Raw genomic sequence first — 25,657 nt, forward strand, 5'->3', positions numbered from 1 at the left:
TGTGACTATCATAAATAAATAAATTTTAAAAAAATCATTAAATTGACTCCACTAAAAGTGAGAAACTTCTCTGCTCTATGAAAGACCTTGCGGAGAGGACACAAGGCTGAGCCAGAGGCCGGGACAAAGTACTTACAGACCCACAGGTAACCAAAGTCTCATATCTAGAACACACGGAGAACTCTTGCAACTCAACAGCGAGAAAACAAACAACCAAGTTAGAAAATGGGACAGAGACAGACATTTCACCAAAGAAGGTATAGGGTGGCAAATAAGCACACAGAGAGGTGCTGGCTATGGTAGGCATCGGGGTAGAGCAGATGGAAGAGCACGAGGAGGGCCCACTCCACACCGGTCAGGACAGCTGAAACCAGCGGGGACCACACCCAGAGCTGGCAAGGCCACAGAGAGCACGGGCGCTGGGAATGCAAACATGCTTCAGCCTCCCTGGAAAACTGGTTGGCTCTTCAAAAACTGAACATGCATATACCCTGTGACCTAGCAATTGAGAAATGAAAGCTCATGTCCACATGAAAACCAGTCACAACAGTGCAGCAGCTTTATCTGTAATTGCTCCAAGCTGGACACAGCAAAAATGGCCTCCGAGCGGTGAGTGGCTGAACACAAACTGGCCCCTCCATACTACTACTGCTACTCGGAAATAAAAAGGAGTGGTGTAAAAAAAAATAAAAATAAAACAAAAATAAAAAGGAGTGGTTTAATGACACACAACAACAATTTGGATCTCTCAGGATGTTAGGATGAGTGGAAAAAACCAATCCCCAAAGGACACATACTGGATGGCTCCATTTATAACTTCCTCAAAAGGACATAATTACAGCACAGATGGGTGGCTGCTAGGAAGGGGCAAGGGATGGTGTGACTGTGAGATCCAGCACAAGTGTAGATGAGCCTTCCTGTGTCTTGATTTTGGTGGTCATGGGAGCACACACATGCACTGTAACAAGGTGCCCACAACAGTTTTCTGGTTTTGACACTGTTCTAGAATTATGTAGAATGTAACTATCAGGGAAAAGTGGGGGAAAGGTACAAGGGAGTGCTCTCTGCTATTTTTACAACTTCCTGAGAATCTATACTTATTTAAAAATAAAAAGCTAAAAAAAAGAGAGAGCACTCCAGAACAGAAACAGAACCGAAAAAGCAACTTCTGTGCCCTCTGTCTGGGGGGCTGGGCATGGCTCAGACGAGCTGTTCCTGCATGAGCTGCACATGTTGGTGACAGGCCCACACTCAAGCCAGAAGGAGTAAGGCCACTGGGGGTACCCTGCCTCACTCAGCCCTCACTTGGCTCTGGGCCTGACAAAATGCCCAGCCCTCGCTTTTCAGGGTAGCAGAGCCTGGGCCCCTCCTGCTTTCACTGGGACAGGCTGCACTGGGAAAAGCAAGTAAAAGCGGTGCCCAGCAGGGTACTGGCCCATCGCTTGGCCAGATCTGGGGGCTGCAGTCTTTTGCGGTTGTGGAGGCACTCCTGGATTCACCACTCCCAAGCTTCTTGGGGAAAGACAGCAGGTGCAGCCCAATGGGCAGGTGGCCACAGTCCCAGAGAAGCAGGCTGTCGGAAGCCCACTTGGGCACCGGTTCCACCAGTGCGCCCACTCCCACTCTGTGCAGGAAGTGCTTCCATGCACTCTATTTTTAATGCCGATGAAAGGCTTTGGAGGAGGAAAAGCAAACTGCCAGCACCAAGAATCCAGCTCTTGGTGCTAACTCCCACGGGGGCTCAAAGCCCTCAGTCTGCATGCCCACGAAGCCCCACCTGGGGCCAGGCTGGGCTGTGTGCCCTGGCCCAGTGGGGACCTATCAGGCTGCTGAGCTGCAACCCCGGCTGCTCTGACTTGCCCTCCACACCACAAGCAGCAGTGCGCAGTCTCTTTCTTTGGCTCCCTCTTTTGGAAATTTTACAGGGGTTTGCAAACATACACAAAAGTATATTGAATCCTCGAGTGTTCAGCTGTATGGTCCATCTCTCCTCTCCTGCCCTAGCCTCGGATGATTCTGAAGCAAAGCCCAGACACCACATCTATCTTTAGCACCAAGCTCTAAGTTCTAATGCGCTCGGGGGCCCGTATGCTCCCATGTCCCACCCCTCAGAGCACAATGAAGGAAGGTTTCTCCTCGCACAGCAATAGCCCAGGCAATGAGGAGCCCCTACCCCGGCCCCCTCCAGTGGGCTCCTGTCCCAAGCAGCACCCTACTCCCCCTTTCCTCTAGTCTAAGACCAGCTTGTGGGTCACCCTGGTATGCCCATGCAAATTGTAATTCTTTGCCATTCTGGAATAAAGAATGAACTACTTTTCTGGTAAAGTAACTGGCTGTTCTATTTTTAGGATTAACATTACATGTATTTGTGTGTACTTGCATAGTACAAAATATAGACAGATAAGATTATATACATGAAAAATATGTAACTACAAAGAATAAATAGCTTTTCCTAAGAAACAGAGTGTTTTTATTAACTGTTCTGTGGAAGCTGGATTGTGAGTTCCTAGCTAAAATTGGAGCAGAAAAGTTTGATTGGATGAGTCCAATGAGATGCCAAGCTGTTCTCTGTAGGCATGTACGTCTGTGATGACAACACAGAAACCAGTGGCCCAGCCCTGAACCAACAGCCAGACGTCAGCCACATGCTTCCCATCTACCCTACAGGCTTTTCTAGGGTGGGACTTGGTCTCTTACCAAGCCCTCCACAGTGCCTTAGCAACATCTACTACAATCTACTGGAGCCCTGAAAAACATGAACTTACATCAATAGGACCACATAGAAGTCAAGATATGAAACCTTCCTCTAAACCAGACTCACAGGAATATTCCTTGTCCCTGATCAACGGATCACCCAGGATCAAAGGTAGTGTCAGCACATAACAACCTTCCACAGGAAGACGACCCTGCCGGTTCAGGGAGGTTAGGGCAGTGGAAACCCTTCACATCATTGTCCCTAGCCCACAAGAGAATGACCACATGCAAACAGACTCTGGGTAGCAGGCTACTCTTGAGTTCCCAACCAGCAGTCCAGAGTCCCCTCAGTGTGGAATGCAGCTTTTCTTATCGACTGCCACTCCAGAATGACCAGGAAGTCTTGCCAAGTCTCCAGACTGTGTGAAGCAAAGGGCCATTGTGATGTTTCTGTAATCCAGGGAGAGGCATCTCCGTGATCTCAGCAGAAAACTGGGCCGGAGTCTCCCTTTTCACTGCAAAGTGCGGTGCACAATTAGGGCACCAGCCTTGTGACTAAAGCCAATGCAGCCACAAAGGCACAGCCCTGGGGCCCAGGGGACCATAACTCCTAGCCCTCAGGAACCCTCACTAGCAATCCAGGGCAGGGCAACTCCATGTGGTTTTCACAAAGTGACATCTGAGCATGATGCGTTCAGAAACCCAGGATTCAGATCCAACTCACACGGCCCAAGATGGTGGTGTGTCCTCACAGATATCTGGCTCTTCCACGGAAATCGGCCTGAACGGTTGGGGAGTAGCTAGCAGCAAGCTACAAAGCTATAGTGTTCTGGAGTGTATTTCTGTTCCCCAGCTCTAAAATGCTGATCTTGGCTCAGCTGAAGGGTGGGCTTACTTTGAAGATCACACAGACTCTGCCATTCTTCCTGACCCTGTATGCCCGCTTGGGGAAGTCTTTCTTTGCAGAGAAGGCAACATAGGTGACCTGAGCGCCAAGTGGCTTTGATGGAACTGAATGTCAGCTAACCCCAGTTACAAGCAGCCGCTCTTCTGGGCCACTGAGCACCCTGTGGACAGATCTCATTAGACCTGGCATTCCAGGGACTCTGAGCAGAAACTCTGTCTGCTAAGGCCACCCAGACACTGTTCTGTCCAGAACTTTACTTGGGCAGACTGGGTCCAAATCCTGACCCCACCATCTGCTGTGTGACCTTGGGCAAGTTGCTTAAGCTTTCTGAGCCTCGATGCAACTTAAAATGAGAGTACTATATTTCATTACTGCTAAGACACATTTTCTCTCCCATTCTAACATCTCTAAAGTCAGGATGAGTCTTGTAATTGATGGAGTCAGAATTTAATTGGCAAATTGTTTTCTTTCTAGGGGTTCACAGAGCAATGGCATATGTAGTATTAATGTTGTCTTAGACGTGATGAAATGTGACTGTAAATACCTCAACAGACTGTTCTGGGTGCTTCAAACAGAAGCTGGCAGAGTAAGGCTCCCCTAGCTGAGAGGTGCTGCCTGACTGTGCCTGGTCCAGGCCTCAGGGCACATGTGGCCTGTGGCTGGATACCCACTTCTATAAACCCACTCCTGGTGCTGGGCTGAGAAGCAAGGTGAAGAAATGACAACAGGGCCAAGCGGGTGGTGGGGCCCAAGGTATCTATAAGTGACTTGGACAGAGAATGGGGTTCTGCTGAACCCTTCTACCCATCAGAGTCTAAAGCCCCACAGCTGATTCCCCACTTCCCTCCCTCACCAGGGGTCAAGAAGCTATCCTGTGAAGGGGGAGGGCCCAAGGCGGAGCCCTAAGCAAGCAAGCAGCACTGTGATGCTCAGCACCGGTCTTGGTTGCTATCCTCATGTGTTGTCACACAGCAGATCTCTGTTCAGTTCTGCAACCTGCATGCTTTGATATTCAGAAAGAAATGTTCTCAGCCCCTGGGCCAGAATGTGCCGCTGAGTGTACCAGAACGCCATAAGAAGTACAGCGGGGTAAATCATCTTGTTCTTTGGACTTTCCCAACGTTTAAGTCTAACAACAGCCACCAAATTAACGAGGCTGCGCACAATGCACTATCTTTCAGTGGTTTTCCTGCAGCCAGCTCCGTGGACAAAATCATTCCTAAAACTGGGAAGTAACGGGTGAATTCGGAGCAGCGCCCGCCAGAGGAGGAGCAGGTGCACCGAAAGGACCAGATCACAACCTGGGGGGGGGGGGGGGGGAGGGGGGCGGGAGGCCCGTCCCCTGCAGATTAGGGACCCTTCTGACTCAGCAGTCAGCACCAGCGCTTCAGGGAGCCCGAGAGGGCGCCCGGGGTCTGCAGGCGGCACGCGGCTGACCTCGGGTCAGGGAACGCGCGCCGCCCCGCCCGAGCGGTGGAGTGCGGTCCGGGGGCGGACCCGGGCGGGGGGCGGGCCGGCGGCGGTCACGTGTGTACACAGGCCCGCGCGGCGTGCGCGCCGTGAGCCCCGCCGCCTCCTCGGAGCCCGGAGCTGCCCGCCCCGCTGCGACTGCGCGGCCCGCGGCCCAGCGAGCTGGTGAGTGGGCGCGGAACGCGGGGTGGGTCGGCGGCCACTCTCGGGGTCTGGGCCCGCGCGGGGAGCGAGCCCGGGGTTGCGGCGGCCACGGCCACGCACGGCCGGTGAGCGCACCGACTCTCGGGTGCCTCGGCCCCGCCCTGGCGCTGTCCTCTTGCGGGGTGCGGGCGCTGTCCTGTCCTCCCTTGGCTTGGGGGTGCTGTCCTGTCCCCCGGAGGTTTGGGGTGCTATCCCCTGGGGGGTAGGGGCGCTGTCCTGTCCCCTGGAGGCTTGGGAGTGCTATCCCCTGGGGGGTAGGGGCGCTGTCCTCTGGGGGAGTAGGGGCACTGTCCCCTGGAGATTTGGGGGCACTGTCCCCTAGAGGTAGGGGCGTTGTCCCCCAAAGCTTGGGGGTGCTGTCCCCTTGCGGGGCAGGGACACTGTCCCGAGTCTGGGGCCAACCTGCCGCTGTGTGCTGACTGGGCCGTCGCTGCCCTGCGGTCATTAACCTGTGGAGGGGCATGTGGTTCAGCACCACTGAAGGTTCCTCACATGTCCTGCAGGCGGGGCGGGGCAGGGCAGGGGGGAGGGTGGTGGAGGGAAAGGAGGCTGACCAAGTTCTCCGGGGTCAGCTCGCGTATAGCTTTCCTCCTTATGATTACACAATTTTTAGTTAAGTTCTGGAACTACATCTAAATGTAGTCAGCAAGTCTGTTAAGTGTTTTAGATACTTGATAACACGTAAAATTCCCTGTTCATGGAAAGGCTCCTTCATAGGAAGGCAGGGACCCCAGCCTTTGAACACCCCATCTGCTAACAACAGGAATCAAGCAAGCAGCAACTTAGTATCATAAACAGCTTACCTCTGGTCTCTAAGCCAGGCACTCCTCTGCTGTCATCACCTGACTAGTCTTTGCCCTGTCCAGATGTGGAGAGCCTGAGGGCACGCGTCCATTTGATGTGGAGAATACCATTCACCCCTCTGATCTCCCCCATTCCTGGAGGTGTCCTCCAGCTCTAAGTAACCAGCTCCATATTTCAGCTGAGCAGCTCCTAACCTCCTAGCAGAGGTTAGCATTCGATTGCAAAAGGCCAGAAGCTGGCTTCATGGACCTCTGCAAATTCAAGAGTGTGAGAAGAATGGCTCTGACCATGTTTCTAGGCTGCTCATGCATAATGGTGACCAGATCCTCCATTGTCCTGACTCTGTCTAACGGGGATGCTGCTGAGTGACAATCACATCTAGTGTACAGCCACTCTCCAGGATGCACAGCACAGCTCCTGAGGGAGCTGCTGTGGGGCCTGGGTCTCCAAACCAGAACCTTTGCTATCGTCCTGAATGAAGCAGGCCTCCAGATAAGTGTTTATCAGGCCCCTCACATACAGGAAGCTGGGGCGCTGAGCCTATCACCCAGGGCCACACACAGCTTTTTGACCATGTTGTGTCCTGCCTCTCTAGTAAATTTGGAAATACCCTGAGGATGGAAGAACACAGCTTTAGGGCAGAACTCAAATGTCAACGCTGAACTGGTGTCCCTGTAACTCAAAGCCCAAGGTAGGCTGATGAAAGGCAAGGTATATCCACCTAATGTGGGTCATACAGACTTTTAGGTTGGGATGTAAAGACTGATTATACCTATTATATAATGAGAAAGTGACATACTTGCAGAGATCACTGCTGGGAAATATGCTTGTGTGACTTACTGATGGGAAGAGGGCCCCGCTGCCTCCTGGGATGGGGTAGGGTGGGGAGAGGACTCCTGGGGCAGCTGCATACATCTCGCATCCCTCGGATGTCATTTGGAATCCTGAAAACGTAACTGCCACTTGGCCTTTAGTGACCCAACAACATACCAGGGTAGTTAGTGTCTTAGGGGTGGCAGGAGGTGGGGGTGAGTTCAGAGAATTGGGGCCTCTGCATTAATTAGGGCACATGACAAATCATGCCCCTTCTTCCTTAAATGGTGTTTCCTGTTATCTCCCCTTGCTTGCTCCTGGCTCTAAGGCTAAAGCCACTTGTATAACCTGGCAGCATCTGCCCACAAGGGTCTCACAGGCCTAGGACGCAAAATACCACCCAGGCAGGGGACTCAGTCTAGGTAAGAAAAAGGTTGATCTTCTCTCGAATTTGAGATACCAAAATGTCATGGTGCTAGGGTTAGAGTTCAGTCCCCTTGGAGCCTCTACTTGCAAACACAACATCCCTCCCATTGCAGGACAGTCTGAGATGGGCTAGGTGTCCTATGCCTACCCTAGCAGGCCCACCCTGGGTCCCTTTCCTACCCATACATGCCAGTGGGGTGTGCCCAGGGGCTGCCACTTTTAATTAGAACCCAGCAAATGGAGGAGGCAACTGTGACGAGTAAAAATAACCAGTGGTTCCTCTCTGGGAAAGGACCACAGGCGCTGATAAGATCAGTGGCCCTGAGTGCCCCATACCCCTCAGGCAAGAGCACACCTAGCTAAAGGGTGGGAGAGATCAGGGAGCCCTGCTGGTGTGCCAGGCCTGCCCAGACTCTGAAATGGAGACCTCATCTGTCCTCAGCCCCTTGAATTTCCGAGTGAGTCTCTCTTCATTTCTGTTTTCCCCTGGCCCTGTGTGCCTGGAAGGAGAGCATTAGCCTCAAACCAAGTTAGTCAGGGAACAAAAAAGCCCAAGTAACTAGTGCTCCGTTGACAAAAGAACGTGTGTCCCATCTCCTTCCAGGGAAAGGAAGCCAGTGGCCTGGCACAGGCGCCCTGCTGGCCCAAACCTGGCTGCTTGGTCTCAGGCCCCACAGTCCTTCCTGAGCCAGCAAACATGTCTGTTCTCTTCTACGGAGAAAGAGAGGCAGCTCTTTGTTTATGCATCTGAGCCAGGTTGCCTGGCTCACTCACTACTCTGCAATTTAGAACCGTAAAAAGCAAAAAGCTATAAAAATCATAACAACCCATCTATATAACGAACAGTTCCTTATCACACCCCAGGAAGGCACAGCGTTTGTGATAGGAATCAGTATGCGTAAGCTCTCTACATTGAAAAACCTATGAAAACACCAGCCTTTCCGGAGTGTCTGGCTCCTACCAGCTGGATGTTAATTGTAGCTAAAGTCTCTGCCCATTATTACAAAAGGAAATAAACATTCAGGAGTCATTTTCAAAGTATTTTGATTGTTCTAGAACATTCATCTGAAGTTGAGTCTCATGGTGCACAGTGGGTCTACGTCAAACAGAAACAACCCACAGGACCGTCAGCCAGGCTGAGGTGTCTGCCCACTTAGGGTACACTTCCTGGGCCTCACAGCCCCATGCCCACACCCAGACCTCCCAGCAACAAGAGGCACTCCCACTCTCTCTGCTACCCGTTGTACTGCATAGGGTCTACTGCTCACCTTGGGGAACAGCCTCTGAGAGGACCTAATAATCCTCCTCTCTAGCCAGGCTTCTGGCAGGAATTAAGAGGCACCGTCCCCCCATTCAGAAAGCTCTCAGCAGGTGTCAAACAGAGAGCTGCAGCAGGACTGGCTGGAGGGGGGGGTGTGGGGATAGCAGTCAGGGAGAGCTCCCTAAGGTGCTGCTGCCAAAAGAAAACTTCAGGGGTGTTAGTACCTGTCACGTGAACAGGGGAATCAAGGAAGTCTAAGCAGTCTAGGCAAGGGATCAGTGTGTGCATCCCTCCACCCCTGCCCCAGTGTGGGCAGGAGGCCCAGCACCAGTGGGCCCCCAACACCAGAGGACAGGATTTCCTGATTAACAGAGCAAGGAAATAAGGGTAAGGTTTTAGTGAAACCAGCTTAGCTGTCTTGGAACAGGCTGATTTCTCTTTGCTGGTTTTTCATCTCTGCAGGCTCTGCACGTGTACATGCCTGTGCACACACGCACGAATGCATACACACATGCAAGGACTCCCAGGAGGCATGACCCCCACCCACCCCAGCAGCAGCCTGCTTCTGAGTCCCTGCAGTCCACCATCACCGCCCCCAAGGCTGCTGCTCTGACCCACTCCTGGCATCCTGCTCCACAGAAATCACTATTTACCTTAGCCCTAGAGTTTAGCAAAGTTCACTTTCATTGCTGACAGACATGCCCTTTGAATCAAGGGCTGGTTTATACCATTCTGGACTCTTTTTTGAAAAGGCACAGAAAGAAAGCCACCAATGTCCCGCCTCAAAATGCTTCTGACAGGCAGCCTAACTGGAGCATGGGCCTTGCCCCAGCCAAGAGGAGGAGTGTTACTGTGGAGAGCACTCCCTGAATCCTCCTGAGTTAAGACCGGAAATGAACTGGACCAGAGCTGCCCCCCCACCCCATGAGTGCTGTGAACACAAGCAAGGGAAGCACACATTCACACCCCAGTTTCATGTGAGTGCAGCACCAGGAAATGCACGGTCTGTGCTGTTACAAAGCTCTAACCTGGACCATGAAGCCTCTGTGATGGGATGGTCTGTGCGCATGGCGGGTCTGGAGCCTGCTCCACCCTTCCCCCAACAGCCTGCACTAGGCTTGTGACTATTGCTCAGGACCTCACACCTCCCTTCCTGTGTCCTCTTCCCATGTGTCAGGTGACAGATTCTGGGCAGGAGTTCATACACCAGCTTTCTGTGCATTCACTGTGTGTGGGAAGGAGGGGACAGAACTGCACCTTCCTTGTCCCCTCACCAGGGACTCGCTGAGGCTCACCATGCCATGCTCTACAGAGCTGGATCCACCTAACCCCCCAGCAGTCACATGAGAGTCTCCAAAGCTGGGGAAACTGAGGTAGTATTTTATCTGCTTAAACAGCGCCACCCAGCCGGTAAGCATTGAGCCTGGGCATTAGTCTGGGCAGCTGACTCCGAGACCGAATTTTCAACTAGGTGAACACTCCACAGAAGTCCGGGCATGTGTGCCTGTCCTGACAGCCTGCTATGCCAGTTCACAGGTCACTAGGAGGCATAGGTTTTCGTATAAGCAGCCTCCTTCACTGTGGAGGCCCTGTTTCAAAGTTCTCCCATGTAGGGTAGACTGAGGTAGGCCAGGGTTCAAGGGAGTGCTTGAAATTAGAGCCGCTTCCCCAAAGCAGGAGAGCTGTTTAGGATGGGTGCCATCCTGTGTCATGCACGTTTGCTGCACCAGGGTCCTGGGATGCACCTGTCCCTCTCCATCCCCGTCCATCCCCGGCACCTGGCTTCTGCCACTGCAGGCACCACCCTGCTGCTTCTGATGCTTGGCCCCTACTGGTTTTTCAGGGCTCGTCAGGCTGCTGAGCAGCAGCATGGCCTGTCTATGTTGCTCATCTTCCTTGTGGCCTGGCCTCCCACCAATAGGTCTCCACTCTATACCTGTGGCCCGCAGGGCTCTTTCTGTCTAGTATGCTGATTCACTAGTCAGCCACCAGTGCTATGGCATGTCCCCCCAGGCCTGTGCTGCTCGTGTATCAGGGTCTCAAGGCTGTCTGAGTGACTCCTACAGATGTGGCAGGCTCAGGGGGTTGCCGTCACTGAAAGGGAAGAAACCCAAGAGCCCAAAAGGACTAGCTCAGGGCCCAGAGCTGAGGGTGCATCCACGGAGTTCCAAGCCAGCAAGGGCAGCTGCCCACAGGGGTGCTCGGGCTAGTGCCAGACCTGTCTTGCCACCGCCGGAGGCCCTCTTCCATCAGGACCCACAGGTCTGCAAGTCAGACATCCTGGGGATTCCCTTCTGTCAGCCTTCTCCAACTGCTCTATACCTCCAGCCTGTGGCACACAGCCTGTCCTCACTCAGGTGGTCAGCCCATAACCCCACCAAAGAGCCTTCAAACCCAACGCAAGGGGAGCATGGTATGACCAGGAGGTGGCTGAGAGAGCTCCTAGAGTTGGAAATTGTCAGATCTAAGAAAGCATCTTCTTGAAATATAATTATTGAAGCGCAGAGGAGATCTTTCAAGAAAATGGCTTTTCTTTTACACGTAAGATTTGAAATGAATGTCTGTTGCCCAACTGAGGACACACAGGCCCTAGCTGGGGATGTAGGGAGAAAGAGGGCCTGGAAACCATGAAGTCCTCAGAAACTAAGATGGGGCACAGTACCCCACAAGGGCTCCATACCCTGGGGGACTCCTAGTGGACACTTGGACAAAACAGCCACCTGCATGTCCACTGGCCTCTCAAATTCAGTCCTCGGCCAGCACTAACTGGGTCTTCCCTACCTGTGGGAGGCAGCTATTGCACTGTGCCCTTTTGACAGGGTGGCCTCAGGTCACCCCTTGAGCCAGCAGAAGCCCGAATAGTAGTGCTGTGACACCAAGTGCACAAACGGATGCCTGTTGTGACCATGCGACTGTCCTTATGAACCTCAGCCTTCCTCTCCTCTAAAGGGTAGGGCTGCTGGGGCCCAAGAGGTGACCCCTCCAGACTGGAGAAGAAATGACCACAACTTTGTTCCCTCTAAAGACTTCCCACCACACAGCCAGCCTCATGCATGGGACATCAGCTCAGCTCTTAGGTTCCCTCAGGCTTTTGTGGAAGAGAATGTCATTTTGGACCTCTGGACTATCTGGAGGCTGCCTTCTCTGGGATGTGCATGCTTCCAGGCTTGAAAAAAGGTGCTGTGCAGCTGCAGAAGCATACATGGTAGTGATCTGAGTTGGCTGAGGGCTCGCCTGGGGCAGGGGGCTTGGGGCTGCTGTGCATTCTGACCTGGCCCAGGGTGCAGCTACTCCCTGCTTCCACCAGGCTGGCCTCTCTCTCATCTGCTTTTCTCCCTTGGGCACCTGCCAGCCCAAAGGCCTGGAACCCTCCTGCCTCGAAGCTGTAACGGCCTCACCATCTCAAGGGAACAGGATCCGGAAAGGGAGCAGGCTCTTAAAAGGCCAGCCCTGTTGTCATGATATAGGGGCTTTCTTCTCTTTGAGTGTAATTAGAAAACAAAACAAACACACAAAAAGCCCTAAGAAAGGTAGAGTATGTGAGTCACCTTTATGGAAAAAGCCAGAAGAAAGTTACAAGGGACTCTGTCTTGGACTCTAAGCAGGTACAGGGTCCCTGGCCTGCAGAGCTTTCTCCCTGTCCTTGCTCAGTCAAGATGCCCGGTGCCTGTAAGGAGCAAGCCAACCTGACCTTGCATGGCACTCCTGAGCCTCTCCCACTGGCCGGGGACTGGGCTGCCACTCTGTAACCACGGAGGCCTGGGGCCACATCCCGCTTCAGGCCCATGTCCGGCCACACGGAGGATGGGGCCCCGTGCTCCTACTGCTGCTGTTCTTGTGGATGCACCTACGTGTGCTGGCGGTGTCCTTGCTCTGTGGACCTGGGCTGACTGGCAGTCCTGGCTTGCCAGAGAGCACACTGCACACATACTCCACGGGAGAAGGAACCACAGACCCATCTTGGCAAGGGTCTCGAGGGTGGGTGGGTTCCTTCTCCCCATGGAGATCTAGGGTGGAGAGGAGAGTGCTCTGGGAAGACATTCAGTTATTTGTGTGTTCCTGGGTCCCCACGGAGTTCCAGTCTGGATCAGCTACCCTGGGAAAAGGCTGGGACCCCAACCAGGAAGGGAGAGGTTCAGGAACAGATCAGCACCCAGCTGAGGTGAGGCAGTGGGCTGGCAGGAGTGGGAATCCATGGGGGCCCCAGGTACAGTCCTGTCTGCTGCAGGCCTGTGAGCACAGCCATTGCTGTGGGTGCTGACACGTGACCTGTGTGGATGTCATGGGGGAGTCAGTCCCAAAGGAATTTTGGAGGAGGTTTTGGGAAGTGGGAAAGGCAGTAGCAAGTCTGGCATCAAGAAGCTGGAGGCAGGCCCAGTAGAGGAGGGGAGAGGAGCTGCACCGAGCAAGCTGGTCAGGTGGGAGAAAGTGGGGCAGGAAAGGCAGGTGGGCCAGGCGGCTCTGCCAACAGACCCTTTTAGAAAGGGCTCTAGGGTGCGTGGAAAAGGAGGCAGGCCCAGGAGCCAGGGAGGCAGCAGGGAACTCTGTCAAGGAGGGGCCTAGGGGTCCTAGGGAGGAGGTGTGGAGACAGGCCCAGCCTGCTTGTAAGGCCAGCCTTGATAAGAAGCCCACTGGGGTCCTCAATGACCCTGACCCCTTCAGTCAAGGGGACACAGCAGGTGACAGGGCCCTGAAAGCTAAATTATCCATCCTGCCTTTTGGGAAGAATGTGGCAGATTTCCAATTGAGAATGGGTGGAGCAGGGAGTTGGGCCCTGCTGAGTGCTGGCCCAGCGTGGCCCTGAAGAGAGAGCCTTCCTGGAACCACCCGCCTCCCCAGGCTGTGCTCCAAGTTCCTCTTTCTCAGGAGTTGGAAAGGTGGTCTGAGGCCTGGGGGGAGAGAGGGAGCCAAACCATTGTTCCCAGGTCCACCTCCTCCCCAGATGGCCTGAGGGGAAGTCTCTGTTCCCAGGTTCCTGGACTTGCAGAACCAGAGTGCACAAAAGGGAAGTGGAGTCACCGCAAGGAAATGGGAACCAGAGAAAGGCAGGCCTGGGCCAGCCCCCACTAGAGGCCCTCTGTGGCCAGGAGGGCAGGCTTGGGGGTTCGGGGGCATCTGCCTGGTTCCCAGGTGCAGAGTGTCCAGCAGCGCCCCCGCCCCACCCGTGTTCTCTGAAACACCTCAGCTGTGCTGAGTCAGCAGCTGCTGGACCCAGCTGCTGTGCTTTAACAGCTGCCCTATGACTTGGGTTTAGACAGGACCACCGCTTGGCACTCATGCCAGACCTGCTTACACATGGCAATTCTGGGGGTGCTGTCCTGAGTACTTCCCATCCACCTGTGCCATGTGCCCACAGCCCTGGGCTCGGCTGGCTCCACCCCTGGTGCTCACAGGGACTCGTGTTCTGTTTGCACAGGATGTGGGTGAGCCCTTCTTGGGGCAGGCACTTGGCTGACCTATGCCTGGCCCCCTGCCCCTCAGCCCTGTCCTCCTGCAGACAGAAATGAATGCTCATACCACACACCTATCACTGGCCTCCCCAGAAGAATGCTCGAACAAAAGTGTAAAGCTTGTCGTCGTCAGGCTGACAAAGCGACCAGTTTGTGTCTGGAATCATGATCATCTGAGTACTTGAGATGCATGAGAACTACACACAGAATTGAACTCTGGCTTAAGACATAAAGTTGATAAATTCTGTATTTACTAGCTGTCAGCAAATAGAAACTCATGCCTGTTTCAGTCAAAGACCCAGCACTGATGGTCACCTCCTGCTCTCCACAGATCAACCCAGTTAAGGCACACAGGGACAGCCCCTCTCCAAAGCGCGAGCCAGGGCTACACAAGCACGAGAACTAGGAAGGAAATTCTAAACAGACTGCTCCACGTGATGATTTCCTAAGAATGGAGCCACCCTTAGCCCAGCACGGCCGCTCGCCAGCTGTCCTTCCCGTGGCCCCAGGAGGCAGCCATGGGCAGTAGGGCAGTGGCTTCCTGAGCCCTTGGCTGGGGAGACACAGCCAGCAGCACACAAGCCGGCAGCTCCACCGTGGCCAGTGACCCCAGGAAGATACCCGCCTTCCTTCCTGCCAGCGCTGAGGCTATGCCCAGCCCTCACTGCCCAGGTTCCAGGGTGAGCAGCCACAACAGCTCCTCTCCACAGAGACTCCATGAGGCCCATAGTGCTGTCCTCGGTGGCCACTCCGTTTCCTTGCTCAAGGGAAAAGGGGAACTCGTAAGTGCACATGCTCTGCACCCTGAGTGTTTGCAACAGCCACATGGACCCTGGGCAGTCACTGGGTGCAGGCCTGGGGTGCAGACAGTAAGGAACCAGAGCGACAGGACAGGAGCCTGATCTGACGGTGCTGGCCCTTCCAGGCACAAGCCTGGTTCTGTGAAACTGGCTGTAAACAGAGAGAGGGAGGGGCCACGGTGCCTGCCAAGGGAGGCAGAAACTGAGCGATTTACTGGAGGAAAACAACTGGGGTGCTTCCACACCGGGCACTAACTGCACACACGCACCCGCGCAGGAAGCCAGCGCCGTGCGGCTGCCGCTGATAAGCACACGAGGTGGGGGGTGGGGGTGGTTTGCAGAGAAACACAAGATCCTCTCTGGCGTTTGTGCTTCAGTGTTGCTTACGGACAGAGTCTGCGGTACAGGCACAGAGAAGTGTGGGGCTTGGGATAAAGGTAAGCAGCCTGAGGCTCGGCACTGCTGCAGGCCACTCCAGGGCTATACCAGGGGACAGTAAGGGGACATGGGGCCCCAGGGGACATGCGGCAGGCCGTGGCCAGGGAAAGCGGAGGGGACATGCGGCAGGCAGTGGCAAGGGAAAAAGGAGGGAAGTGACAGAGCCTAAGGAGGAGTGTGATCCTGGGGTCCTGGCCTGGGCACAGAGTGCGTGCCAACCTTTCTTGCGGGCCAGCACCCCACTTGAGCCAACGCCTGTCCTAATGATGGTTGAGGGCCCTTCCTTTTCTGGGGCTGCAGTTCCCCTTTTCTGGGGCAGGTCTTTGTCCTCTTATGAGGAAAGAAAGGGACTTGGATGTGAGAGTAGGTGGGACATCTCAGGCTGACCCTACAGGTCCTTGTGCAGGACGTGAACCTGGCAGGGCCAGACCAGAAGGGTCTGCCTGTGGGCTGGTCACAGCACAGACAGATGCTCTGGGATGGAAGATGTCCACAGTGGCCATAAGAATGTACAGTTTCCTGAGGCCCAAAGCCCATGAAGTCTGGCGGACAAGCTCTCTGCAGCCATGGGCTCCTGCTCACTGCACCCCCGCCCCCAGGTTACTGTCAGAGCCATAGTTCAGCATGGAGGCCACATTTAAACATCCACAGCCAGCTCTGTAGGTATTCAGGAAGGAGAAGGAGAGCGGAAACCGGCCATGTAATCAGCTAAAAGAGGACATAAAAGGGACCCCGTCCCCAGCTCCCTGGGAGACCAAAGCTTCCTGCAGGAACCAGTGCCTTGGCTGTTGACCCACAGGTGTTCCAGGAGCATGCCATCCACCTGGGGCTCCCACCTTTCCCCCCAGAATCCAGCCACTGGGGTGCAGAGCACCCGCCAGGGCTAGAGGCTGAGGAGCACTGTCTAGATTTTAGGACCTAGATTTTAGCCCATGCTATGGATGACAGTAAACACTTCTCCTAAAAGTAATGTAACCAGTACGTGTGGGCAGAGCCCGGCCAGCCCTGCACCGTGCCTGACCCTGGACATCGCTACCGTCTGACACATGATATACATCATCTCAGGCTGCTGGGTGGCATTCATGAAGATTGCAGAACATCCCTGCTGACTCGATGTCCCTGATGTCTGCATGGCCCACCTGCCCATGGTAGTCTGATGCTGGGCTTGAATGCAGATACAGTCCTGTTGAGGGCCCCAACCTCCCTTCATTTTGTTCAGTGCTAACTGTCCTGCAGCCCCTGTGGCCCAGGTGTGGCAGGACAAGGCAGACCAGTGTGTCACACTGCTCTTTCTTGATGTCACCCCCTTGTTCCCACACCAGGCTCCGGCCTGCCACACAGCAGCAGGGCCAGACCTCCGAGCCCTGTCATGGGCAGCAGGGCTGGCAGATCCCTGTCCAAAGCCTGGGAAACAAATGTTTGCTTTGCGTGTGCTTGCCCAAGAGAATTTCTTATTGTAAGAGTGGAAGATCAGGTTGGACCAAACTATGTTTTGAATGTAGGTTTTCCTCCAAAGAATTGACATTTGTGAACGGTGTTTTTTCTTCACATTATGGGTTCTCATGGCCAGCTGTGTACCCAGGCCTCCCATGCACTAGGACACAGGCCAGTTGGTTGCATTCCGCCTGGGCGCTGCCTCTCTGGCTGGTACTAGGGCCAGTGGCCCACCCCTGACTGTCTCTCTTGGCCTGGACACCTTGGCAGGGTGGAGCTCCCCAATGGGAGCATGCCCTCCTCCCCGAGGAACCCCAGGCTACATGAGGGTTCTCACGGATGTGCCCTCACTGGGACTGTGATGGCCCTGTGGAGACGAAGGTATGAGTATCTCAACCTGTGGCACCGACCCCCACTTCCAGCCTCCTACCAGCCAGCTTAGCACCTCGTGCTCTCTCAGCTGAGTTCAGGGCACACCTCAGTCACACATGCCAGTTTGTCTAGCTGCCTATCTGCTCCCATGTGTGTACCCGTGCCTGCTCATGGGGCTGGAGGTGCAGCATAATGGTGCAGCCTGGGTGGCATGAGAGACAGGGTAGGACTGACCACCAGATCACAGACAAGTGTGGAAGGCATGCAAGCAATTTCTTTGCACTTTAAGAAGCGTCTGGGCCAGGTTGAGACCTGCCTGCTCGGCAGAGGCTGCTATCCTTACCCAGGATGCAATGGAGGGTCACCCTGTCATAGGAAGGCCCATGTCAGTACACACATCCCAGCCCCTAGTGCTGTCCAGGTGCCACCCTGGCTGACCTGCCAGCGTCCCCAGGGGCACCTGTCTTTGTAACCCCACTTTCAGGAAGAGGCTGAATAGCAGGGAGTTACGAGGACTTGCTCAAAGCCACGCAGCCCAGGCGGAAGGGTCATGACTGGGCCCTCATGTCCCTGGGGCTCAAGGGCCAGGGACATGACGGGAGTGGGGGAGGTCCTGCAGTGTCCCTTCCCAGTGGAGAGAAGCCGGGGCCCTGCAGGAGGCATGAAGCATGCCAGGACAACTCCCCCAGTACTAGCTTGGGAAAATCATCCATGGCTCAGACTCTCAGAAACAGGCTTAGGGAGACTTGCCACGGCCGTTAAGATGACTGCAGCATCGTGACCTTGTTGGACTGAAGACAGCCATACGACAGCACCTTTGCACTCACAGAAAACACTCAGGACAGAGTATTTTTGAAAAGGCCCATAGTCTCTGACTGTTCCTGTGAGAGTTCAAGGGGCAAGGCTTTCTTCCTGCACCACCTCTGCATTTTGGAGGGTTTGCAAGCCCGGGGCTCTGGCTCAAGAACACCCCCTAACTTTCTGCTGCTCTCTCCCACACAGCCCAGCCCGCTGCCGCCATGTGGAGCTGCGGCCCGCTCAATGGCACAGGTAGCCTGGAGGACCAGCTCCTCTGCCAGCACTTCCACTTGGTCCTGTCCGTCTTCTCTCTGCTCTACCTAGTCGTTGGCGTCCCCATCGGCCTGGGCTACAATGCGCTGCTTGTCCTGGTCAACCTGTACGACCAGAACAGCATGACCATGCCCGATGTCTACTTTGTGAACATGGCTGTGGCGGGCCTGGTGCTCAGCGCCCTGGCACCCGTGCACCTGCTGGGCCCCACTGCCTCTGGGTGGGCCCTGTGGGGCTTCAGCAGTGAGGCACACATCACACTGCTGGTGCTGTTCAACGTCTCCTCCCTGGTGACCATGTACTCCACAGCCCTGCTCAGCCTCGACTACTACATCGAGCGCGCTCTGCCGCGCACCTACATGTCCAGCGTCTACAACACCAGGCACGTGTGCGGCTTTGTCTGGGGCGGGGCCCTGCTCACCAGCTTCTCCTCCCTGCTATTCTACATCTGCAGCCACGTGGCGGCCAGGGTTGTTGAGTGTTCCAAAATGCAGGACACAGAGGCTGCTGATGCCATCATGGTGTTCATCGGGTACTTGGTCCCCACCCTGGCCGTGCTCTATGCACTAGCACTCATCTCGAGGATCCGGAAGGAGGACACACCCCTTGACCAGGATGCGGGGAGGCTGGACCCCTCGGTGCACAGGCTTCTGGTGGCCACTGTGTGCACACAGTTTGGGCTGTGGACGCCTCACTACCTGACCCTCCTGGCACACACATTGCTTGCCTTGCAGGGGAAGCCCATGGATGGGCGCTACCTGGGGATTCTGCTCTTTGCTAAGGATGTGTCGAGATTCTTGGCATTCTCTAGTAGCTCTGTGATGCCGCTTCTTTACCGCTACATCAACAGAAACTTCCCCGGCAAACTCCGGCGGCTGATAAAGAAAATGCACTGTGGGCACCAGAGCTGCTCCCCAGACCAAGTGGGGGTCCAGCAGGTGATGGCATAGAGAGCTGACTCCTCTGATTGTGGCCACTCTGAGCACCAGTCTTGGGGCCACTGTCAATGTCCACTGCGGAGCCACCTGACAGATGGCCAACAGTGCATGCCCTGGAGGCACAGCACTTTCTCACTGTCTTCCCCAGGAGGTCACTGAGGCAAGAACAAAGGACAGCACAAGGCATGTTCTCGCCAAGTTTTCTGCTGTTCCAGACAGGCCATGCTTCCACCAAGGCCACATTGTTCAGAGCAGCAGGGGCCTAGGGTGAAGAATGGCTGAGTTGGCCCACCTGCTTCTGCCAGTGGCGTGTGCCTGGTCCTTTAGGTCCACACTGTCAGCCTCCTCCACACTGGGTTCCCTGAATGAAGTGATGACAATCAAAAGCCAGTATTTACATGGTCTTGTTAAAATCCTTGATTTCCTCTCTTACTTTATTTTTGTTTATGAAAAGAGAGATCTGATAGAAAAGTCACAACAGCATGGAAAATGAAGGAAACAACACAGAAGAGCACCTGTGTTGGACAGATGGGGTTGGGCTTCATGACTGCACGGTCACCCTGAGGAGGCGTGAGAGGAGAGGTGCACGGTGTCACACACAGAGATGGCATGAAAATATTTCTGCAGGAAAAAGCCAGCAGCGTGGCTGGTCTTAAGCGAGAATAAAGTAGCCCGGGGCTCACATCTTGCCGGACCAACACACCTCGTACCCCTGCTCTCCTCACGGGTGACATTAGCTGACCTCTTTCCATGTAGGTCAACTCCCCCCAAATGGGTACCAAACTGAACAATAAAGGTAAACTGAAGAAAGGAAAGGGTGGTTTCCACAGAATCTCAAAGGGGCTGCCGGGGGGAGACGGGCCTGGAAGACCGAGCCTTGTCTGGCATCCAGGGTGGAAAATAGGGCCACCCTGGCCACCTCACACCTGTCTGATCCTCCGTGGCTGCTACTGGAGGAGAGCCCAAGACCTGCCTGCTTAGCCAGAATCCTGGATCTTCCACACTGTGGCCTGTACACATGTGCTTTAAGACTGTGGCAATGGAAGCCCCCTGCCTCCCACACCATCTGTTCACCTGCACCCCAGCTTCACAATACATCCTACCCTTGCAGCCCCTAACTTCAACTATGAAACCCACAAAACTCTAAAAACAGGGAGATTTGTTTCTCAAGTCTGCAGCAAATTAATTTGTAGCAGACCCTAACCTGAAGTGGCACGAGGGCACTTTTCTGAGGAAAGATGAATGTGATCCTGGGGCCCAGCCCCAGTCCCAGTGTCCTACAGTATGCGGTCCATGCTGCTTGTTAACTGTCTGTGCGTGTGTGCATGTGTGCACCTGCACATACAGAACCCAGGTCAACAGAAGTTGTTTGCTAAAAGGAAAACCATAAACACGCACATTCCTTAAAATATGGTTTATATTTCAACCTAAGTTTTCCTGCAGTGTGATGGTTACAGACAACAGCTTGGGCTGGAATTGGTAATTTGGTGACTCCCTCCTGCTTTTAGGGTTGTGCACCCAGGAAAAAAAAATTTTTTTTGGTCATTGCTCAGTAATGCGCCGTATTTATTTATTTATTTTAACCTTTTGACTCTCTTCACCCATTTCCCCCACCAGCCACACCCCTGCCCCTGACAACCACCAATCTGTTGATTCTATGACTTTGGTTGTTTTTTGAAAGATCCCCCATATACGTGAGATCGTGAGGTGTTTGTCTTTCTCTGACTTACTCCACTTAGCCCAGGGCCCTCCAAGTCCATCCATGTTGTTGCAAATGGCCAGATTTCATTCCTTCTTGTGGCTGATATTCCATGGTGTGTGTCATGTGTATGTGTACACAACCCCTGCCTCTTCTGTGTCTGCTCCTGTGTCTTGGCCATGGTGAATGATACCCCAGGAACACAGGTTGCAAACATCTTTTCAGTTAGTGGTTTGGGATCCTCTGAGTAAATATTCACAAGGGCGATGACTGGATCATAGGGTAGCTGTTTTTTTTAACTTCTGAGGAACCTTCTTGTTTGAGGGGCTGCACCAGTTTGCATTCCCACCAGTGGTGTCTGAAGGTTCCCCCTTCTCCATGTCCTCACCAGCTCTTGTCTTCTTGTTGATGGCCTTCTTAACAGATGTGAGGAGATCTCCCTACGGAGGGATGCAGGGTGCATTCATTTCATGTACATGTTGGCCATCTGTATGTGTTCTTTGGAGAAATGTCTATTCTGACTCTGTGCCCATTTTGCAATCAGACTTTATTTTGCTACTGAGTTTCTTTATGTATTTTGGATATTTGGTCCCTATCAGAGATATTAACATACTAACCTGTGACAACCTGAAAACTGAGTTCTGACCTGTCTGGTCCAAGGATAACAGAGTGTGGCTCTATTTTTTGCCACGTTCCGTTCAGGGAAATCTCTCCATTTGGTCCTGGTCTCTTGGGAAATTCAGCCTATGACTTAGTTGCCATTGTTTTTTTTTTATCTGCAAAATATATCCCCTCTAGGATGATGTGAGTTAAGAGTCTGCCTGGGCAGAATCATGAAAGTACACTGGATGCCAGAGCCCTGCTGTGACTTGAGCCTGGTAGCTGTGAAACTCTAGACAGGTTCTGTGGGGCCCATCTACTTCCTAGCCAGTAGATCCAGGGCAGAATGAGAGAAGTTTCCATGTTGCTTCTGTCAGGAATGTGCTATTTCTACTGAAGGACACAGTCCCCTCCGCTGCTCCAGGTCTTCTGATGGGCTGGGGTTTCTTTTCAAATCCTGAAAGCCTCAGGCCTGACCCCTCCCCACTCCTTCCACCCCCACCCTCTTCAAGTTGTGGGCTGCACAATGGGTAGTCCCCAGGTCATGGCTCCCCTGGGAAACCCTGGCATTGGCTGAGTGACTAGTGCAACTGCACAGTCCCCTAGCATTGCTGCCATAGAACTTCTCACCTCAAACATGCCTGTTCCTGCTTGGCTTCTAGTTCTGTCATGGTGGGTGGGCAGCTCCAGAGCCAGGGTCAGGCCAAGGTCCAGTATGCACAGCCAGGCTCTTGGGTCAGGAAGCCAGCACCGTTATTACCAGAAATGGGATCCAGCTTGTGAGCTGGTCTGTAGTGGCAGTGCTACTTCAAATAAAAAGTCCCTTTTCCTTGCTTCTCTCCTCTGTTCTTTACTTAAGGATAAAGAGGTCCTAGGAGAGAGGGAAATCCCAAGAGCACAGAGCTGAGGGACACACGGGTCTCTGCCACAGCCCTTGAGTCCCTCACCCCAGCCGGGGTCCCCCAAACAGGAGAGGGATCTAAAATCATGGGTTTGTAATTTCTCAGTGGCTTTGGTTGCAAACTGGCTTCTTTCTGGCAACTTCCTGGGGACCGGAGAGAGTCCTGCCAGGGGTCCCTCCCCATTCCCAATGCCCACAGTTGCTGGTGACAGAGGGCCCCCAAGGATTTGTGGCAGCCTGGCAGCTCTTCCTGGTGAAGCACCGGCCCATGGCAGGCTGGGGTTCCTGTGTAGACCCTTAACCTCTAATGGAGACCCTCTCCACTCTCACAAATGTGTCTTTACCTCCATACTCTTCTCCCTGCTGGCGACACCTCTGCCACCAACCCCACATGCTGCAGAGCCTACTCCCCATTTGATGTTTGTTTATCCACATTCTTGTGCTAAATTATTCTCAGATGAATCTGGTGTGACCCGACATTTCTCTTCCAGGTATGGGTGCTTCCAGTGCTTCTGCCAAGTTGCCAAAAAAAAAAAACAAAAAACTGAAAGAATTTTGAACTGAGAGAAAAATGGAAAAAGCTAAAGTAGACTGTAAATGCACACACACACATATATATGCGTGCGTGTGTGTTGTGTATACGTATATATATATACACAACACACACACCCTTTAATTGATCAATCTTTATTTCTCCCAGTGAAAGTTTACGTTCCAAGCTAATTCTGTTATCAAAACTTCTAGATGATTACATTTTTAAAATTAATCTCATTTTTATTAATCCACAAACTCATCTATCTTGCCATGCTTAAGATTACAAAAAGCGAGTTCAACCTTAGGTTTACTTGATGAAGGTTAGAAAATTTATCATAGGAAACCAGACATACTGTTACGTGTGGCAGACATGTCAGTAGGTCAAACATTCCTTTATGGAATGCACTTGCTAAAGGATAAGCCTGAAATAAATTATTAAGAAGCTAAATTATAAGTCCAATTCTTGAATTTAAAATCAGTTGGAAAATTTGGGGACTTTTTCATTTCTCATCTGTTAAATCTGCTCCAGTGGTTGCACCCGTTGGCCTAAAGTTCTATGTAAATGATGAAGAAAAACCTGCTAGAGAAAAAACCCACACATTTGAAAATTTAAATTATTTGATATATCTTATTCAATTTTGGAATTCTTAAAATGTGTATTTCCAGGGGTATATGATGTAGATCAGAAAATGGCACAGAACTTACCATAAAACTGGTTATTTCCTGACGTTACAATTACATTAATACAACCAGTAGTCATTCAGCTGCATACAAGTCCCTAGGCTGTGGCTGCCAAGTGGCAGAGGAGCCATACTCAGAGGCCACTGCACACGTCAGTCATGAAGGCTAGCAGAGACAGCCTTACAACTCTTACAAATGTTATTCTTCCTTGAGAATAATAATTTAAAAATTGCTGACTGCATCCTGAGGGCTGAGTATAGAATTGAGTGTCCTGGTGGCTCCAGAAGCCCCATATAGGAGGGGCTGTCCCCCGACCCCTCTGCAAGAGGTCAATGAGCTGTGTACACAGTGAGTGCTCAATACACTTGAGAAGTGAATGAGTCCTCTACGAATGAAGGAATTTGAACATACAACATACCTATTTTATATTAATAAAAAATATGCAGTTTAGACTTTATGATTTGTCTTATTCTGTTGAGCGTGTGTATGAGACAGGAGTTCTGAGTACAAAGCATTTGTTGAGTGCCTATTGTGTTCTCAACCTTTCTCCTGATATTTAAAACCACTTCGTAAGTTCTTTTGGCCCATCTGCCATTAACATTAACGTCATGTGAACCTGTAACGTGAGATGCTAATGTACAATATGCTGTGAAGTTGGAGTGCAGTACTTTTTGAAGTCCTAGCAGGACACTACATGACTCAGAAATACTTTCCAGCCTCTCGAGCAGGCGTGTTTGCAGAGCTCCACCCAGTGGCCATCGGCAGACCTTCACTCTGCAGGACAGCCAAGTATCGGCCACAGAGCTCCAGGACACTGGGAACTGTGTTCATGCCACGTGAGGGTGCTTCTCACAGGTCTAACAGCTGACATGATTTGGGTTGGCTGGGTCACATTCTGTGATGTAACTCAGTGATCTTCTATGGTAGCTTTAACTCCCCAACCAGCTGCTGAAGAGCAGACACCCTGACACACATTCCCCAACAATCAGAGCAGGAACAGGAATGTCCTTCAGAAACTATTCCCTGCAGATACTGACTGGGTCAGAATCCACGAGGCTCTCAGAATTCACAACAAATTGTGCTTTTACAAAAAACATACCCTCAGCAGCAGTGGAAAAGGGTGCTCAGTCCACCAGGTGCTGCTCTGCGGGCATATACACACATATATACATGCATATACACACTGGTCATGCAAAGCCCATGCAGTCCCAGGTGGCAGCACTGGAGTCAGCAGAGCCTGGCTGACCTACAGGGACAGTAGCCAAGTGTGGGCCTGTGATGCTGGATTTCTGTGTTGTTAAGGCTTGGCACACTATTTACAGGGCAACTATATGCTGGACTTTCTAATCTCCCAAGTGAAGCCAAACATAAATGCAATGTTCTATATACCAGGGAGCAGGAGAAGTGCTATGGCTAGAAAGTAAATAAATAGTTTTAAAGATTGTACATGCTTTAAAAAAAAAAAAGCTATCTAAAAGGGCACTGGTGAATGATGGAGTGTGGAAGGGGAAAGCACTCTGGCCTGTGGCCTCTGGGCCAGCCCATGAACCAGGTGGGAAGCCTCACAGGTCCAGCCTCTGCTCCAAGGGGGCTGCCCATCACGTGCATCCACAGGTTGTTTCAAAGACCCAAGGAGGGCTGCTAGGAAGGGATACGGCTCCATGGGGACTCCTCTGAGGTGGGCCTGGGCCATCCTGCACCAGGAAGTAAGGATGAGCTGGAAGACTAATGGGGCTGTGTCACCTGGCTTGTAGACATTCCCCATGGCCACGTCTGGGACAGTTTGAGCAAACAAAAAGTGAAGAAATAGAAGGGGAAAAAAAGTCCAAAGTTACACTCAAAAAAGGCAGGGAGCCTCAAAAAGGAGGGAGGAAGGAAGAAAGAAAGCAAAAAGCTCAGAGCAATCATGGGCTTAAGAAGGACTAGCATAAGGCAGGGGATGGGGGGTTTGGGCAGAAGGGGTCAGGAGTGTCCATGCACTCTAAGCAGCACTGCCAACTCCTCAGTGAGATAAAGACCAGGATGCTCTAATCTGGTGCCCTGCTTGGCACCATTCCATGCAGGTGTATCCTTGGCTCACCTTAGAAGGGCTACCATGTCTGCCTGTGTGTACACAGCTAATGCCTGAAAGGCAAGGCCTAGCCTGTGGGCAGGCAAAGG

The 25,657-nt window shown here is 52.8% G+C and overlaps 2 protein-coding genes across 4 annotated transcripts in view; one reads left to right on the forward strand and one right to left on the reverse strand.

Moving 5' to 3' along the window:
* CUNH7orf50 (chromosome unknown C7orf50 homolog) overlaps window positions 1-25,657 on the reverse strand; it is a 127,582-nt gene that overhangs the window by 32,501 nt on the left and 69,424 nt on the right. The window lies entirely within an intron of this gene.
* GPR146 (G protein-coupled receptor 146) lies at window positions 5,163-24,807 on the forward strand. Of its 3 annotated transcripts, none has more exons than XM_055340153.1 (2): window positions 5,163-5,236; window positions 18,076-24,807. In XM_055340153.1, exon 2 carries the CDS (start codon window positions 18,093-18,095, stop codon window positions 19,092-19,094), a length of 1,002 nt encoding a protein of 333 aa, XP_055196128.1. In that variant the 5' UTR covers window positions 5,163-5,236; window positions 18,076-18,092; the 3' UTR covers window positions 19,095-24,807. The 3 variants fall into 3 exon arrangements, with proteins under 3 accessions (XP_055196128.1, XP_055196130.1, XP_055196129.1); XM_055340155.1 differs by lacking the exon at window positions 5,163-5,236 and adding an exon at window positions 14,603-14,811; XM_055340154.1 differs by lacking the exon at window positions 5,163-5,236 and adding an exon at window positions 15,141-15,266.

This window comes from Nyctereutes procyonoides, unplaced genomic scaffold, assembly GCF_905146905.1.
Source record: "Nyctereutes procyonoides isolate TBG_1078 unplaced genomic scaffold, NYPRO_anot_genome, whole genome shotgun sequence".
Classification (NCBI taxonomy): Eukaryota; Metazoa; Chordata; class Mammalia; order Carnivora; family Canidae; genus Nyctereutes; species Nyctereutes procyonoides.

What these genes read in the sequence shown, in the direction of transcription:
- GPR146 (XM_055340153.1), top strand. Translation starts at nt 18,093, where the DNA reads ATGTGGAGCTGCGGCCCGCTCAATGGCACAGGTAGCCTGGAGGACCAG.